At 53.0% G+C, this 18,051-nt stretch overlaps 2 protein-coding genes across 7 annotated transcripts; both read right to left on the bottom strand.

Moving 5' to 3' along the window:
* Positions 1-29: 29 nt before the first annotated feature.
* LOC114858275 (interleukin-17 receptor E) lies at positions 30-7,703 on the bottom strand. Of its 4 annotated transcripts, none has more exons than XM_055510457.1 (18): positions 7,251-7,375; positions 6,681-7,141; positions 6,251-6,621; positions 6,118-6,133; positions 5,954-6,037; positions 5,739-5,884; positions 5,576-5,666; positions 5,311-5,456; positions 5,178-5,246; positions 5,049-5,112; positions 4,744-4,940; positions 4,626-4,673; positions 4,504-4,549; positions 4,124-4,272; positions 2,385-2,438; positions 2,238-2,289; positions 2,021-2,125; positions 30-1,938 (listed from the first exon to the last, which is right to left on the bottom strand). In XM_055510457.1, the coding sequence occupies exons 3-18, from the start codon at positions 6,599-6,601 to the stop codon at positions 1,136-1,138; spliced, it is 2,421 nt and encodes an 806-aa protein (XP_055366432.1). In that variant the 5' UTR covers positions 6,602-6,621; positions 6,681-7,141; positions 7,251-7,375; the 3' UTR covers positions 30-1,135. The 4 variants fall into 4 exon arrangements, with proteins under 4 accessions (XP_055366432.1, XP_055366433.1, XP_029011133.2 ...); XM_055510459.1 differs by having other exon boundaries at positions 1,555-1,938; positions 1,986-2,125; positions 7,251-7,703; XM_055510458.1 differs by lacking the exon at positions 7,251-7,375 and having other exon boundaries at positions 6,251-6,582; positions 6,681-6,799.
* A 182-nt stretch (positions 7,704-7,885) lies between these two features.
* On the bottom strand, positions 7,886-17,818 carry brpf1 (bromodomain and PHD finger containing, 1). Of its 3 annotated transcripts, none has more exons than XM_029155253.3 (16): positions 17,559-17,818; positions 15,668-16,455; positions 15,330-15,519; positions 14,760-15,047; positions 14,157-14,674; positions 13,815-14,004; positions 13,590-13,730; positions 13,328-13,456; positions 12,612-12,999; positions 12,123-12,425; positions 11,773-12,051; positions 11,547-11,694; positions 10,826-10,959; positions 10,467-10,582; positions 10,224-10,378; positions 7,886-8,715 (listed from the first exon to the last, which is right to left on the bottom strand). In XM_029155253.3, exons 2-16 carry the CDS (start codon positions 16,408-16,410, stop codon positions 8,532-8,534), a joined length of 3,906 nt encoding a protein of 1,301 aa, XP_029011086.1. In that variant the 5' UTR covers positions 16,411-16,455; positions 17,559-17,818; the 3' UTR covers positions 7,886-8,531. The 3 variants fall into 3 exon arrangements, with proteins under 3 accessions (XP_029011086.1, XP_029011087.1, XP_040927589.1); XM_029155254.3 differs by having other exon boundaries at positions 13,590-13,721; XM_041071655.2 differs by lacking the exon at positions 17,559-17,818 and adding an exon at positions 17,460-17,477.
* Between the last annotated feature and the right edge of the window lie 233 nt (positions 17,819-18,051).

Below are 18,051 nucleotides of genomic sequence, written 5' to 3'. Positions count from 1 at the left end.
TGTAATGACACAGAAATGAGTCACAGTGACACGACATGATGTTATATATGTCACATATTATACAACACAGCTGTAGCTGAATTTAAAGCAACCTAGAGCCATGACTCACTTCTTCCACCCTAAACATCACGTTTGATGGATGTTTATGGAAGAAATGATGAGGTTTTGTTTCCAACTCTCTTCCTGATGAACGCTGTCAGACAAGTCTGGACTCGCTAAAAAACAAGTAACACGGCTGCTAAACACGGACGCTCACAAGAGGTTTTTATTATTGACCTCAGCGCGTTTGAGGCCAATACCTCGTTGATGAGGCCGTTCAGAGTTCCTCTAATTATCTAATGATGACAAGCTGCCGTTTCAGCTTCCTTTGCATAACATTTGCCGTTGAAGTTGGTTGGATTGGTGCAATCAGCCCGCGTTAGGGAAAGCACCCCAGGCGGCGCGTTACGACCCTAAAGCTCTGAGATTTCGAGGGAACCTCTGTACAGCCAGTTTGCCGTTGCGGTTATTTGAATAATACTGGTTGTCTTTGTCTGGTTGGGAAACGGCGTCATGTTTGAGGACACAGTGGTCGCGTTTAGTGGTGTTTGCTGAATGAACTGGTGCAGAATGAGCTGGAGAAAAAACAATACTTTGTCTTTCCGTGGCTGCGAGTGTAAATATTTGGTGCAGAGCTGCAGATGGACAGTTTTCTATCAGTCCCACAAAGATTTACCAGCGTCAATCACCTCCTGAGGCTTCTGGCATCCGCGCTGTGTCGCTGCCGTCCACCTATGCAAATGCGTCATGCTGTAAACAACGGTCACACAGTTCTTCTGTCACGACACCGTCAAACAGAAATTCACCGACGAACAAAGTGAAATGTTATTTGCAACTAGATTTTCATAGCAGTTGGCACATTTACAGGGAGATAAGACAGGTGTTCAGTCCCAGTCACGAAGTCGACATAATGAGTCAGTCAGAGGCCACGACGAGGAGTTTCTTCTTCGTATGCAAAGCGTGGTGGCATTTTAATCACCGCGGTGTCGAGTAACGAGTCATTTTTACTGCGAGCGGTCGGATCAGTCGGGTCACACGAGCTCCAGTATCAGAGGTGTCGCGTTGCCATCGGAACAAAAGTCTGCCCCGATCGGACTCAGGGAACCTGAGACGAAGGCCGGCGTGCTGCGAGCGGGCGCTCGGGCCGAGGCTCCGGTTCTGCCGGCTCCGGTTCTGCCGGGTCCAGCCCGCTCCGGGGCAGCAGCGTTTGGAGCCTGCTGGCCAGCTTCTGGGCCAGCCATATAGACAGCACTTTGGACAGGAGTCTGGGCCAGCAGCGCCGCGCCAGCGGGCTTCTCGCGCCCTCCAGCTCCTGGATCAGACCCCTGAAGTCCTGCGGCAGGCAGTAGCGGGGCACCCTCAGGGCCCGGGGGATGTCCCCGCCGTGGCCCAGGCCCTGGAAGTACACGATGGCCACTCCTGGAGCCTTGGAGCGCCGCAGCGCCCCCTGCAGGCGGAACAGGGCCGCTGCAAACACCGTCCCCGTCACCGCGGTCGACCCGGGAGCCTCCCAGTCCTTCCTCCCGGTCGCTTCCTCCTCGTTGCATCGTAAGAGTTTTTCACCTGCTTCATGACCCGCGTCCACGCCTGCTCCGGCGTCCTCGCCCTCCTCCACGGCCGCCGCCCCGTACGCGTCCTTGGCCTCAGGGCTCCAGATGATCAGCACTGTGCCCTGCGCCTTCCGCACGGCCTCCCACTGGCCGTGGAGCCAGGGGACGGGCCCCAGGTCGGCCACGCCGGGCCCGGCCCGCCTCTGCGACGTCTGGGCCCACAGCGACACGTGAACCCTGGCTCCCAGCTCCCCCTGCAGGACGGAGGCCAAGGCGCAGGCGGCAGAGACGTGGGCCGGATGCTCGGAGGAGCACACCAGCAGCACGGGCGTGTGGATGTAGAGCCAACCTGGAGTCCAGAACAGGGGTCAGAGCAACGCACAACGCACAACGCACCACGCAACCGGGCCCTGCTGTCACATGCGGCCAACCTGCAGCTCCGGTCCTGGTGAGTCGCTGGAAGAACACTCCCAGCAGCACAAGGACCAGCACAACGACGGCGGCGGCGGCGCACAGGCCCCACCTGTGGTGCGTGTCTGCGGACGAGAGGCGCTGGGTGTGTTTAGTTTGTTGAGTGTGTGTGTGCAGCATGCGTTGATCCGTGAAGTCACACACAAAGACACTGTGTGTTCATCTGAGTACACTCACAGTCTGGGCACAGAATTCTCCTTCCGTTCAGAGCAGGACGTGACTGCCACACCTGCAGAAGGAAGACGGACAGACGTCAACGCGCCGCGAGGACGCACAACAGCACGCGAGGACGCACAACAGCACATGATTGCTCGTTTCCAGTACCTGCACACAGGGCGTCCCAGCGAGGCGCGGCGGGACCTGGACCTGTGCGTCCTCCTGTCAGACACACACACAGACACATGAACGTACCCACATGAACGCACGCACACACACGCACACACACATGAACGCACACGCACCCACATGAACGCACGCACACACACATGAACGCACGCACACACACACACATGAACGCACACACACACACACAAACATGAACGCACACACACACACACACACACACACACACACACACACACACACACACACACACATGAACGCACACACACACACACACACACACACAAACACACACACAAACGCACGGGCACACAGATGAACGCACACACACAGATGAACGCACACACACACGAACGCAAACACACACACAAACGCGCACACACAAACGCACACACAAACGCACACACAAACGCATGCACACACACATACACACACACACACACAGACACATGAACGTACCCACATGAACGCACGCACACACACGCACACACACATGAACGCACACGCACCCACATGAACGCACGCACACACACATGAACGCACACACACACACACAAACATGAACGCACACACACACACACACACACACACACACATGAACGCACACACACACACACACACACAAACACACACACAAACGCACGGGCACACAGATGAACGCACACACACAGATGAACGCACACACACACAAACGCATGCACACACATGCACACACACACACGAACGCAAACGCACACACACACGAACACAAACACACACACAAACGCGCACACACAAACGCGCACACACAAACGCATGCACACACACATACACACACACACAGACACATGAACGCACACACACACACACAAACGTACGCGCACAAACGCACGCGCACACAGATGAACGCACACACACAGATGAACACACACACACGAACGCACGCACACACGAATGCATGCACACACGAACGCATGCACACACACACGCACACACACACACGCAAACGCACACACACACGAACGCAAACGCACACACAAACGCGCACACACACGCACACACACACACACACACACACACACACACACATGAACGCACACGCACCCACATGAACGCACGCACACACACATGAACGCACGCACACACACACACATGAACGCACACACACACACACACACACAAACATGAACGCACACACACACACACACACACACACACACACATGAACGCACACACACACACACACACACAAACACACACACAAACGCACGGGCACACAGATGAACGCACACACACAGATGAACGCACACACACACGAACGCAAACACACACACAAACGCGCACACACAAACGCACACACAAACGCACACACAAACGCATGCACACACACATACACACACACACACACAGACACATGAACGCACACACACACACACACACACACAAACATACGCGCACAAACGCACGCGCACACAGATGAACGCACACACACAGATGAACGCACACACACACGAACGCACGCACACACGAATGCATGCACACACGAACGCATGCACACACACACGCACACACACACACACACACACGAACGCAAACGCACACACACACGAACGCAAACGCACACACAAACGCGCACACACACGCACACACACACGCACACACACACACACACACACACACGCACACACACACACACACACACCCTCCGTGCCACTCGCTGCCACCCACACTGGGCCTCTCACCGTGAGGACGTGGACCGGGCCCGTGGCCGTGCAGCCCGTCTCCTCCAGAACACAGAGCTGAGCGGAGAAGCCGGCCGGCTCCTCAGACGCCACGTGGACGCTCAGGCTCTGTCGGCCCCGTCCCACGCTCACCTCCCAGGACGTCATGTCTGAGGCGCAACGGGGAGCAGTTAAGTGAAGTTAAGTAAAGTTGTTTCCTTTACAACATTTTGCAGGGGATCAAACTACACAGTGACGATGAACCAGATTTGGCCTCCAGCTGCAGAAGCTCCTCCTCCGGCTCCTTCCAGATGTTCAGCAGCACCTTCACCACAGCCACATGCTTCTGTTCATCTTTCCTGTGTTTGTGACGCTGAGGCCGGAGTTGACTTTGAACTCACCGCTGTGGAACGGACACGACTCATTCTTGCTGCCTTGTAGAGAAAACTGCAAAGCACAAGCACAGACGTGTGAACCTGCCGTTGCCGTGACAACGGAACGTGTTCCAGAGGCCGGTTCTCACCACGACACACATCTGGGGGTGTTTGTCCACTGCAGACGTGTTGAATATCTGTGGAGGACACACCGCAGGCGTTGGAGGCTTCCTTCGTGCCCGTGACCCCGGCCGCTCACACACCTACCAGGGTGTTGTAGTCGCCGTCGTCGCCGCCGCTCTCCTGCAGCGTGGAGTTGGGCAGCGGCGTGCAGACGCGCGCGTTCCGCCAGCAGAGGGAGGCAGAGGGCCTCGCGGGCAGCTCCTTGAGGGCGCAGTCAGAGAGCCAGCGGAGGCTGGACTCGAAGAGCTCCTGCCTGGCGTGGCGCAACACGTCTGCGGCGTCTGGCGACAACACGCAGCTTAAAGCAGCAGCTCAGTGAAGGAGCAGCCCAATCCCCCCAGTTACCAGTCACTGAACTGGACTTCATGTCCGAACCATTTCACGCTCACCTGTGAGTTCCGCTGAGATGACACACTTTTTCCTCCGGCTCGCGTCCAGGTCAGTGTAATAAACCTGCGCAGACGAGACGTGAGCACATGCACACACGCAGACGTGGGCGAATGATGAAGCCACGGTACCTCCACACACAGACACGGCGGCAGGTAGGGGGCGACCAAGCGCACGGACGGAGACGAGGACGGGTCGACCTGAAAGGAACGAGGCCTTAGAGCAAGGCAGCAGGGCCCACGGACGCACACGGACACAACTCACCGTGGCGAAAGGCTGAGACGGCAATTCGCTGCAGGAATCGGCTCCCTGGAAACACAGGCGCACGTGCACCTTCCTCCCCGGCGCCACGGTGACGGTGATGGACTTAGACGGGGCGTCGACAGACACGGCGAAATTTGGTGTGAGATCTAAGTCAGAGAGGACCGAGGTCAAGGTCACACAAACAGGAGGGCGTGAGCTGCTGCTTGAAGCATCTGGACCAAGACCTGGACCCGCCGGGTCACGTGACCTTTAACCCCTCGTGTACCTGACACGGTGCAGCGCGTCGATGCTGCGCTGTAGGACACGGAGACGGCGCCGTCCGCTGCGGCTCGAACGCATTCGTACACAAACTCCCACTGAAGGGAAAACACCGTCAACACATGGATCCACATCATGTGGGAGTGAGAAGAAACGGAACGGGACGCTACCAGCGGCTCGCTGCGGGGGTCGGAGCAGCTGACCCGCTCTACTCTGTGACGTGCGGCCGCTGCCGGCGGAGGTTGTTTCACCCTCACGGGCCTGAAGGTTTCATTTATCGCTGACAGAACGTCGACCCGCGGCTCCTTCTGCAGCTCTGTGAAGGAGCACACGTTGCAGCGCGTCATCACACGTAAAACGCTCGTTTACAGAGATACGGTCGTACCGTCAGCCGTCATCCACACGCGCACGGTCACACAGTCGGACGGAACGCGGCTCAGTTTAACGGGGCACAGGCCTTCAGCCAAACCTGAGGAAGCGGCACAACAGGAAACACGTGAAACCATCCAGAGGTTTGAAGAAATAAAAGTCCCTTCTGATAAAACTCACCACTTTGATTCGCCGCCTACGGAAACAGAGGAGACAGAAAAGAGCGTCAGAACCGCATCCATCCGGGTCACTCTTCTAACACCAGCGTTTCTGAGCTTGGCCGGTCGAACATTTGCAGCACGTGAGCTCTCACCTGACACGTCGGTTTACATTCCAGCAGGAGCGGAGACAGCGCCACGAGCAGAAACGCCAGCGCACGGCGCATTTTAAAGGCTTTCACTGGAACCTCCACAGCGTTCTGATGAAGGTGGTCCCATAGTTGAATCCACAGCGACGTGTGGCTCCGCGTGCGCGGCGCGTCTTCGCGTGCGCGGCGCGTCTTCGCGCGCCTCCGCGTGTCCGGCGCGTCTTCGCGCGCCTCCGCGTGCCCGGCGTGGCTTCGCGCGCCTCCGCGAACCCGGCGCGTCTCCGCGCGTCTTCGCGCGCCTCCGCGAACCCGGCGCGTCTCCGCGCGTCTTCGCGCGCCTCCGCGTACCCGGCGCATCTCCGCGCGTCTTCGCGCGCCTCCGCGAACCCGGTGCGTCTCCGCGCGTCTTCGCGCGTCTCCGCGCGTCTTCGCGCGCCTCCGCGAACCCGGCGCGTCTCCCTCTCCGCTCGGTTACTGAGCTCGGTGCCGCGTGTTGCGCGTCGGAGCGTCGGAGCGTCGGACTCGGCGCAGTCAGGACAGTCGCTCTGCGTCAAAAGTCCGCTGAGGAGTTAATCCGCTAAACTTAACCACGTCGCGTAGGTCCGTCGAAACATGAATACGTTTGTTGAAAAGTAAGAAAGAAACAACGCTTTTACGCAAACTGCGCTTCGCGGCGTCGCCAGGATCAGTCTGACGCTCTGAGCCACAGTCCTTCATCTCAGCGTTGACGCCTCTTCTGGGCTGAACGAGCCCCCACCGCCTGCTCCGGGTTGGACCCACGCTGATGAGGCTCGGCTCTGACTCTGAGACCTGGTTCCGGACTCGTTATCTTCCTTTGTCTTCGCGGTCTCCGTCAGATCACTGTGGCTTCATGGCCTCACACAGGTTGTGGCTCCTCTGGGGCAGGAAGTCTCAGCGTTAAATAAAAGTCTGCGTTGTTTACTTTTACAAAAGTAGTTTTAATGTTGACAGCGAAGTGAAATAATATGTGTTTACAGCCACCAACCTTTCGTCGTCTGTCGAAATCACAGATGCTGATTGTTAACATTTGTTTCCACTCACGTTCCGAGCATCGCGCGGGGCAGGAAACCAGACCTGAGGGGCGTCGCCATGGTTACTGATGTGACATAGATGCTGCGGTGTGTGGGCGTTCCTGTGCGGTGGGGAATCTTTATCACGAGGAAAGGTTGATCGAAGATTCTGGCTTCGTTAAGATACAATGAATCGATTTGTCATCACAACCACGTGGCCTCTGGAATCACTAGAGTAAAGATCTATAAACGTTATGTGAGAAACATTTAAACTGTAGTGACATGTGTGAACCAGGTTAATCATCATTGCTCTTATACAGAGATTAGACAGTTCATTAACACCAGCAACAATCAAACATTTGAGATGTTGTCAGATTTGGCACGTGCTTCTTCTCTTTCCAGTGTGTGACTGGTGAGTTTTGTTTTACATTCAGCTGTAAAAACTGTCCTATGAGTCAGAATCAATCTAGAAAAGCACTTATGAGTCACTAGTTTCCAAGTATTAGACGAGCTCAGAAAGCGAAGGTAAAGCACAGTTGTTTGATCCACAGCAAACAACTGATGATGCTGAAGGTGAAGAAGCACAGTCGGACTCAGTAACAACACACAGTTACAAAAACGCAACTTTTTATTAAATTCTATCTTTATGCAATCTGTGTATATAAAAGTTCTACAGCCGTCAGCATGAGACTAAAAGACGTGAGGCCATCGGGTCCCGACTGCTCATAGACCCGTGAGACAGAGACGTTAACAAAACTGTAAAAACAGGAACATGATCGACGGTGGCGCACGTCTGAGCGACTGGAAGCATCAAACGCTCCAGAGCAGAATAAATAACGTGGACGTTGGTTGGACCAACACTTGGAGCTGCTGGACCTGCCGGTCCGGCGCCCGGCGGGCGCTGGGCCGTGTTCACTACATGGATTTGAATCTTCACTAATAACAAACACGTGTGAATGTGTGTGAAAGAGGAGTGTGAGGAGCGGGCGTGTACGCGTCATAGTGTAAAACCATGGTGTTTTTCGAGGCTGTAAACCATCATCGCTTTGCGTCGTACATCTGAAGATCACATACACAAGGAATATTTGGATTCATGATTCTGGACATAGCATATTTTTCCATAATTATCAGTATTAATACATTTTCTTAAATACAAAATTTTACATGCCTGATTCAACACGGCTTAGTGTGCATTAACTGTGTTTGTCTTGGGGGCCAGTGGGTGTGGGTGTGTGGACTGTGGTGTGACGGGGCCTTCAGTCGCTGTCGCTGGTCTCGCTGCTGGGGTCTCCTTGGACCTTGCTGCGGTGCTGCATGGCCCGGTGATAAGCCACCTGCACAGACTTGCGGATGTTGGATTTCCGGCCCTCCAGCATCTTCTCCTTGTCCAGCTCCTGGTCCACGCCGAGCGGCACCAGCTTGGAGCGTGGCAGCCACTGCCTGCGCACACAGACACGATATTACAGCATAGACAAGTCATCAGGAAGTCAAGACGAAGACAAAAAGCTTCCTATGCAAAAAGAAACAAGCTCCTGGTTCTAAGTGCTGAGCTGCAGAACCATGAACCTCCAGCAGGTGCACGGTCGGCGGTGAACTCAAACATGTTTTAACCTCCGCCATCCGTTTTCAATAAACACACTCGTCCTACTTCTGTCAAATGTGCCGCCTGTCAGAAGGAGCGCAGCAACTTCCTCCGACGCCGGACGCCCAGAGTCAGAGGAGCGGAGCCTCAGCGTTCTAAAGCAGCGACTCAAACGAGGACGAGGTTGAATAAGAAACCTAAAAAGGCTTTGTGCAAACGCTGCTTCCCTGCGTCCTGTTGGCGGAGGCCACAGAGCAGCCACTCTGACAGTCATTTACCTCAGCCTGAGGCAGCACAACGGGTTCCGCACCAGCTCTGACTTTATCTTCCTTTCTACCGTCAGATCACTGTGGCTTCATGGCTGTTTATTTCACATCACACAGAGGTTCTGCCTCCTCTGGGGCAGGAAGTCCCAGCGTTAAATTAAAGGCATGTGTAAAGTCTACACTGTTACTTTTACTCAGAGCGAAAGCAGGTTTCATGTGAGGCCTCTATAAGTGAAACAGGATACTGTGTCCATACGTTCACAGCCTCCGCCCTTCACCCTCTGTAACAACACTGAGCTGACGGGTGTGGCAGCTCCTTTCCCACAGCTTTCACGTTACACTTTGCCCTGTGGTTCAGCTGTGAAGACAACAGGCCGAGTGTGTGGAGTCCTGCAGACGGATTCAGATGGTCCTCACCTTCACCCGCGCTTCAGGAAACACTGCATCAGCATTCTGCTCACTTGATGATGATTAGTTGGATGATTACACACTATTCAGCCTATTTACATTAATATGTGCTTATATGCAAAATCCAGTAGCTCAGCATGTGTTTCCACTCATGTTGAGCTTCACGTAGGCAGGAAATAAGGCAGCATAACGCAGGGGCGTCGCCATGGTTACTGATGTGACATAGATGCTGCGGTGAGTGGGCGTTTCTGTGCGGTGGGGAATCTTTATGGTGAGGAAAGATTGATCAAAGATTCTGGCTTTGTGGAGACAAAATTAAGATCGATTTGTCATCACAACCATGTGGCCTCATCCAGCAGCTGTAAACAACTCAACTGATGTGAACCTTAGAGTAAACATATAAAACTGAGCCGAATCGTTCAGATTTCTCTGTCTCACTTTAGTGAGTGCACGACTGTCAGTGACCTAAAACACAAACTTGTTTGTTCCATCATCTTTTGTTCTCAAAAGACACATTTGTCCTAGTTCTGACAAGCTTCTGTCAAATGTTCTGTCATCCAGCACTTCGGTACAAGCGCTGCAACTTTCTATGACCTACTTTCATTGAAACAACCAAACCAAGCGGGGAGCTACAGCTTCAGGACAGTTAAAACACATTAAAACACAGCAGACAAAGGAAACAGAACACTGACCAAGTTCTCTTGTTGTCAAAGAAAAGAACCAGAAACAAATGCTCTCTGGCCTCCTGGGTCATTTGCTCCCCAAGCTTCAGCACATCCAGTGGGGGGACAGGGATCGGGACGCCGTGGTGGAACACCCCCTCCCTGGGCATCTTCGGGTCAATTATCTGCCAGCAAACAGAGACAAGAGCAACGTAAGACAAAGGCAGAGTGCAGGTACAGCCCCTGCTGCTGTGTTGTCAACCTGGGCCTCACCAGAGCAGGATATGAAGGATAGCCTCTGCATTTGGCCCAAACCAGGTCCAGAGCTTCCAGGGAGGAGTAGTCGTCAGAGGTCATCCAGCATCCTGACCTGGCCCGACCGCGCACCACTGGCAGGGAGCACACAGCATCAGTGCTAGCTCACGGTTATGTACAAACCATATGCTTCAGCCTTCAGTAATGTTTAATGTGCCTCATGACCAGTTGATGAATCGCAAAACTGGGGATTTAAGATTCTTAGTCAAGATCAGTAACATCAGAAGGTTTTGCAACATATCATCCCACATTAGCAGCTACGTGTAGATTCCAGCGGTAGTCGCTGCCCGTGTTTGTGAGTGACAGACTGAGCTTACAGTGTGAAACTCCCCGTGATCCTCCGACCGAGTACGAGTCGTTTTCGGTGCCCGACGTTTCCTCGCTGCTGTCTTCTGGAAACGCAGAGCGAGAGAACGATGCTTTTCCTCTGCCCTGCTTGGAGGGCGTCGTACTGCAAGAGAAGGCAGCACCATAAAGAACTTAAGACTCAACCAGAACCTGCAAACATACAAAGACTGTGATCTGTCTTCATATGACGCTAGATACATAAACACAACAAAAAACAGGAAACAAGTCAAAAAGAGGAAATGATGAGTCAATGACATCACAATTACAAGGTATTTGCAATCAAAGAGGTGTGATAAAGATCGATTCCTGATGTTCACACCACATGTTGCTTAACTAACAACAGGGCTGCTCAGTACTAGAGAAGCAGATTCCTGCCACATCATGTTCATCTGCTCATTAATTGTAGAACAACATTAGAAGCTTATCTTCAACTTTAGACAGTTCATCATTCAGATGATTCACCAGCCTGGAAACAAAAGCTCAGCAAAAGCAAACTGGACTTCTTTTGTTTGTCTTTTCGGCATCGAATAGTGAAATGTGTCCTGTTGAGCTGCAGCCAGATGCAGTGAGGTCCTGAGGGTAGCAGAGGCCGGTAACAGGGCTGATGACTGAGCTGCACTAGATCACCTGGGAAATGACTCCAATGAGGCACCCTCCGTGGGGGGAGTCAGCGCAGGCCTCGTTTCTCACCTGGTCCTGTCGGACGCGGCGCTGCTGCTGCTGCTGGTGGTGGACTCGGAGTCCGAGCTGGAACGAGGGAGACGAGGCTCATTTCTGTACACACGGAAGCTCTCGGTTACCGGCTGGTTTCCTCCATCAAAGCCATTACTTGGCAAACCTGAGGAAAGGATCAAGGATGACGGGTGAGTGAAGACGCCAGAGCGCGACACGCTCGCTGCTCGTTTGTGCGTTGTACCCGGCAGCAGGTCGTCGTTGTCGCTGTCGCTGTCTGAGCTGGAGCTGCTGTGGGGGCTGCGGGGCCTCTTCCTCGGTCTGGAGGGCGACAGCAGGGGCAGCTGGGGCGGTCCGATGGGGCTCGGGCCCACCCCGGGCCCAGCGTAGCCGGCGTCCCTGTTCTTTGGAGGGCGCCCGGGCCTTTTCGGGGGTCCAGCCATTTTTTGGTTCTTCTTGGAGAAGAGGACAGACGTGCGGCGGCCCACCTCTGGGGCCAGGGCAGACGAGGACACGCCCAGGTCTGGGAAGGGAAGCGGCGGATGTGACAAAAAGGAACCTGAAAGCACGTCGTGTTAGGTTTTTATGTCACACCTTTTCCACCAATCTCCTGGCTGCTGCTCTCTCCCCCCTCATCATGGTGCCCCCCCGCCGACGGGTGGTGGGAGAGGGACGGACCTCCTCCTCCCACAGACTCCCGGCCGCCCTTGCAGGAACCTTCCTCCCGCTGGTGGGCAATCTTCCTCTTGATGACGCTGATCTCCTTCCTCAGAGCTTTGGCTCGACGCGACTGCCCGATGCTGTGCTTCCCTGAGCTGACCTCATCGAGGCGGACCTGCAGGTAATGCAGCTGCTCTTCCAGGGGCAGACGTCGCCTGTTCTCTGGCGGGAGCAGATCTGAGAGGCAGAGACAGGAACGGTTCAATCCGAAGATTCAGTATTTAAAAAATGCCAGTTTTATTTATTTATAAATCTAAGCAGTCCAACATGAATACAGCTCATTTTTTTCGTTTCACAAAGACTCTCCATGTGCCACCCTCCCGCTCCCTCTGGGCCAAAGCGACGTGAAAAGAGGCAACGTACCGTCTTCATTAGAAGACAATGGGCGGTCTCTTTCTCTGTCCCTGTCTCGCTCCCGCTCCCGCTCTCTCTCCCGCTCCCTGTCTCTTTCTTGGTCACGCTGACTGTCTGGGCTCAGCTCTCGGTGCAGGTGCATGCCTGTTTCATAGTCAAATCCGATCCGTTCTGCTTGGCGCCTGGCTGTTCTCATGACGCCTCCGCCCATCTCTCTTAGCCGCAGGGCAGCGCGATAAAAGACTGTGTCCTTGGCATTGTATTTGAGGCAGTTGTTGACAATGAGGCCAAAGTCTGCCTCGAAGGCTTCAAAGGTGAGGTAGCGGTGGGACTCCAGCAAGTTCCACATGGTCTGAAAGTCCATTGGAGTATCAATGTGGTCCAGGTAGTCGGGCACCTGGATGACAGGGGATGGAGGGAGGTCAGGCAGAGGCCTCGCTCACAAGATCTAAGAAGCTTTTAAATATTCAGTGCAGGTTAACAGCTGTTTAGGTCATGAACATAAAATCAGTTTGACCGATAGGCAAGAAGGAGTGGTTAATGTAAGACTGTACAGCTGTGTCTGACAAAACAAAGATACATAATATTTTGTTTTGTCAATAAAATAAAAAGTAAAAAAATAAATATAGATTATAAAAGTTGGCCATTTAAAATGTAACATCCGATATACACGAGCAAAACAAATCCAGATAAATTAATCTAATGTACTAATGTGCTGTGTTTACCTCTGCGAGTGGTACAGGCTCAGTGAAAAAGTTGTTAGTGTCTCTTTCCTGTAATTGTTCTAATGTACTTCTTAACAGCACCAGGAAGGGAGTCAGCTGCATCTCCAGCGCCATCTGCTGCACCTTGATCTGAAAACAAACATGTTTACGGTTTATATGGAGCCGTGCAGGATGAGCAGTAAATGGGTTTCCATGTGCACCAGCACAGTTCTACTGTTCTACACAGCTCAGCTGCTGTGTTACTAATGGATTCGGGTCTCACCGTCTCCCTCTTGAGCTTCTCCCTCTTGCGGATGAGCTCCACCAGGAGCCTGGCTCTCTCCAGGTCGTGTCTAAGTCTTTGCCAAGCTTTGAGCTGCTCCTTTAAAGCAGTCTGTTTCTCCTCGCTGTCTCTCTGCACCAACAACAGGCAGAAAACCACAAATATGAAAATCAAAGAAGCACAATGTGCAGACAAGTAACAAAAAGACACACCAAAGGGACCTACTGAAGGAAGCTGTGACGAAGGCTGGGGTGGGAGAGGGTCATTATGGCGCTGTGACTGCAGGTGGGTCTGGAGGCGGCGCAGCAGAGGAACGCCGTTGCGACTTTGTCTCTTCAGGGTCCAGTAGCTGTGAAGTCGCTGCATGAACTGGCTTTTCCGGGGCACGGTCAGGTTACTGGTGATTTTACTCAACCTGGAAGAAACAACAATGGACTGGAACACGTCAGTGCCATTAAAGGAACAGCGCTGGCTGTTTGTTTAATGAACACACGCATTCGTTTTGGAGTTCTACAGTGTTTTATACTTGATGCTGCTGTATAAGTGGCTGTGTAAGGCGACGTGTACCTGTGGGGAGGGATGCAGGGCACAGACACCACTGGCGCTGCAGCTCTCCTCTCGGCTAAGATCTTCCTCGCTCTTTTCATCTTCAGCCTGGATTTGGCCTTCGCCCTTTTGGCACGCTCAGAGCTCCAGCCCTTGGAGTCGTCATCATGACCGATGCTTGGCTCATCGTCGTCCTCCAGCTCCCCCTCGCTGTGGGAGGAGCCTATGCTGGCTCCACCAACTCCTCCTAAAGGCTGAGCGGAGCCTGGAGGCGTGTGGATGTCACAGTAGGCCGTCTTGCGCACACTAAAGGAGGTGCCGTTGGCCCCAGTCTCTCTAACGGGCTCCATTTTCATGTAGAGGCCCGCCTGCTGGGCACAGGTGACGTGAAAGGCAGTGTAACAGTTGGCTTTGTGACACTGGATGCAAGCACCTGAGCCACGCTGCTTGCAGATGTAGCAGGTGAGCTTCCATCGCGCAGGAGGGATGTGCTCAATACTATCGATCGGCTCCAGAAAGACTGTGTTAGCAAAGCAAACCTGAGGAAAAGCAGGAAAACTCACCTCAGTGCAAAGCTGCTATCAGAGAGTCGTGGTAGTAATGAGATGTTAAACAGAACTCTACCTCTGGGATCCAGAGAGCACAGACCACGTGAGCCCAGCGTGCATCATCTGTCTGTTTAAAGGCTCCTCCCTTGTTGGGACACAGCGCACAGTCCACAGCTCGACTGGGCGACTGCAGGCAGCGCCGGCACAACCACTGGCCCTCTGGGATGTACGGCACGCCGTAGCACTCCTGGTGCACGGCCAGGTTGCACATGTCACAGAAGAGGATCACGTTGCTGTTCTGGCACTCGCCGTCGTTACAGATGCAGCAGACGGCATCCTCATCGATGAGAGTACTGGGATCTGCCTGAGGGACAGAAGCGCACACAGACACAGACACACGCACACACACACGCACGTGCACACACACACACACACACACACAGACAGACACAGACACACACACACACACAGACAGACACACACACACACACACACACAGACACAGACAGACACACAGACAGACAGACAGACAGACACACACACACACACAAACACACACACACAGACCCACACACACACACAGATCAGAGCTTTGTCGTTTCAGAGGTCAAACAGCATCTTCCCCTCCGTTTTCAAGTTCAGCTACCTTGTTGTGGCTTTCGAAGTAGGACTCCTTCTCCAGGCGGTCCATGAGGTACTCAAAGACCTCCTGGGGGATGGGTGTCACGCCATCGCGCCGCCGTCTGTCATTCATGATGTCCAGCCAGATGTAGTCTTCCTCATCAATGTCATACTCCACCTCCTCATCTAGTTCCTCCACAGACTTATCAATGTACCTGAACAGCAGAGTTGTGCATTAATTAAAGTGATGCCAGTATTCTAACTAACACATGCAAATCAGCGAAATCTATAAATACCACACTTTGACTATTTACAACACTGAAGTGGACAGACATCCTGCTTTATCTCCGACTCAACACAGACCTGTAGTATGACAGCGGCCGAGGAGGCGCTTCGGGCCTCTCTTGGTCCAGCTCTCTGAACACCGCCTCAGGAAGCTTGACTGCAGGTCCAGACTGTGCACTGTGATGATGCGATGAGCCGTCCTTCTTCTTTTCTTTGCTCTTGTGCTTCCCAGATTTTGGGGTGGCTTTGCCCCCATTAGAGGACGGGAGGTCTGGCCGGTCCTTGCCACTGCCCCCGACCTCGCTACCTCCAGCTCCACCTTCGCCACCGTTACACACACCTCCGCCACTGCCTCCAGTCCCAGAAGGTGGAGCCGCCTCTGCATCGCTGTCTTCCTCTGACACCACATCGATGTTCTCGAAGATGCTAATCCGATGAATGCGCCCCTGAATCTCGAGCTCCACCATGCGCTGCGCCTGGGCATAGGTCATGGTCTCTCTGCCTGGGGAGTGGGAGCGGTCTGAGCGGTTGGGGCTGCCCGGGGTGTTGCCCCCGTGGCCTCCTCCTCCTCCTCCTCCCCCTCCTCCATCATCGGTGTCTCCTGATCCGGCCAGTGCCGCGCGGGGAGGCCGCCCTTTCCTCTTCTTCTGTGGTACGGCCTGCGCAGGCGTGGGGTTGTCGTGGTCATAGTGGTAAAGGTGGTACTCGATGCCGCTGTAGCTCTTGTAAACCTTGCGGCAACTCTCCACAGGACACTCGTACGGAGGCTTGGTGGCCCGCAGGTTGTGGCAGAAAGTCTTCACATCAAAGTCCAGCCCCATTGTGCCAACAGCCACTGCTGCGACTGACGCTGCTCACGTTTACATCTGAAACACAAAGGAGAAGTAGGAGGATCAGCTGCTGACTGTGGTGAATGAAGTCCTTCCACAGTCTAGACTGGTCGTGCCCGCACATTGTGCACCTGTTACAGTGCGGTCACGTGACCGCGTCCCCTGCTCCCAGTAGGAAACTGATTGTTACGTTGGGGTAACGCTCCTTTATAACAGGTGCAATTCCGGTCAACATTTCGTTTCTCCTGTCAGGTGGTTTAACACGCAGGGAAACGGCACAACTGTTCACAGTCAACGTGTAAGCGACAGAAACAAGAGAGCGGTCACACTGAGCCACGGACTCAGGATCTACTCAGCTAGCGTTAGCTTTGCTGCAGCTTCCTCCTCAAACAATGAGACATTGCAGTGTGGTGCTGTTAGCCGCCAAGCTAACCGTAGCTAGCAAACAACAACACTAGTTCACTCCCCAAACAGCTCAAATAGAAACAAATGCTAATGCTTCTAGTAACTCACAAACAGTGTTAGATTAGCGCATGCTAGCGTTTGTTAGTTAAGCATCGTTCTGTGTTTTGTTCCGCACATCGGCGGAATCAGTTTAATTCGCGAGCTAAATTGTATCTGGACTCAAACGTTAGAGAAATAAACTGATTCCACTTTAAGGTCACATCACTGATCATAAAATAAAGAATAGCTTAAAGCTACGAACACTGCAGCCTGACTATGTCAGATCATCACTCTCTGTAATAAGCTAGTGTTTCCCTCCACAATGACCTCACCCTGTGAATCCCACAAACTGAGCAGCAAAATGACAGTAGCATTTAGTTTAATGTTTTTTTCACACTCCTGCAGCATCCGACATAAGGTTTACGACTTAGCTTAAATCTGGTAACTAGCTCGCTATGACTACATAGCTACTTAGTTCTTACGTCTAAAATGCTGTGCGAGACGAGTAAATAGTCGGGCGTGCTTGTGATGCACCAGGGCTTTGCTACTCCGTGTTTTGTGGGTTAAGACGAAATAATAGTAGCAATTACACCTACAGTAAACTCAAGTGTAGTCGAAATGTGACCCAGCGTGTCACACGCCGAGCCTTCAAACGCTGAACGTTTCAGATCTGGAGTAACGTTAAAAACACTTACTACTCCACGTTCCTCAAGACTGCTTCTGGAAAGCTCACTCCTGATCGGAAGCGCTGCGGATCGATTTTAATTCATTAGATGATCCCAGTCGACATCACAGAAAGCGCGGGTACAGTGGGAAGGTTTTATGAAACAATATGATATCCCGATCATTTCATTGTATTGGGAATAATTCACAAACTCGGTTGAACAAAAGGGGCAAACATTGCTGTAGCTAACGCTAAGCCGTGGACGCGGGTCGACACATTCGCCACACTCAGGACCTATATCTCGGCTTTGGTATTGAAACAGAGCGCCTGTGCATATTTTAACAACTACTTAATTAAAATTATTTTTGCTTGTTTTAAGCATCTCATAATTGCATATGGTTTCCTACTCGAATAAAATTTGTTCTTTTTGCAGTTAAATATCGCGAATCTGTGGCTTTGTTATAAAACAGGATACAGTTAGTGTGTCCAGACTTTTAGACATCCTCTGTTTAGACAAATCTGAT

Source organism: Betta splendens, chromosome 7 (genome assembly GCF_900634795.4).
Source record: "Betta splendens chromosome 7, fBetSpl5.4, whole genome shotgun sequence".
Lineage (NCBI taxonomy): Eukaryota > Metazoa > Chordata > Actinopteri > Anabantiformes > Osphronemidae > Betta > Betta splendens.
Note: the sequence above shows the minus strand (reverse complement) of the source record. Positions and strands in the feature narration are given on the sequence as shown.

Coding starts and splice junctions, on each gene's coding strand:
- LOC114858275 (XM_055510457.1), bottom strand. CDS start 6,601: ATGCGCCGGGTACGCGGAGGCGCGCGAAGACGCGCGGAGACGCGCCGG. Junction 5,247..5,310: donor CGTCTCAGCCTTTCGCCACG/GTGAGTTGTGTC, acceptor CGTTCCTTTCAG/GTCGACCCGTCCTCGTCTCC. Junction 4,941..5,048: donor CATCTCAGCGGAACTCACAG/GTGAGCGTGAAA, acceptor TGTTGTCGCCAG/ACGCCGCAGACGTGTTGCGC.
- brpf1 (XM_029155253.3), bottom strand. CDS start 16,410: ATGGGGCTGGACTTTGATGTGAAGACTTTCTGCCACAACCTGCGGGCC. Junction 10,960..11,546: donor GCCGCGTCCGACAGGACCAG/GTGAGAAACGAG, acceptor CTTCTCTTGCAG/TACGACGCCCTCCAAGCAGG. Junction 8,716..10,223: donor TTTGACAACAAGAGAACTTG/GTCAGTGTTCTG, acceptor CTGTGTGCGCAG/GCAGTGGCTGCCACGCTCCA.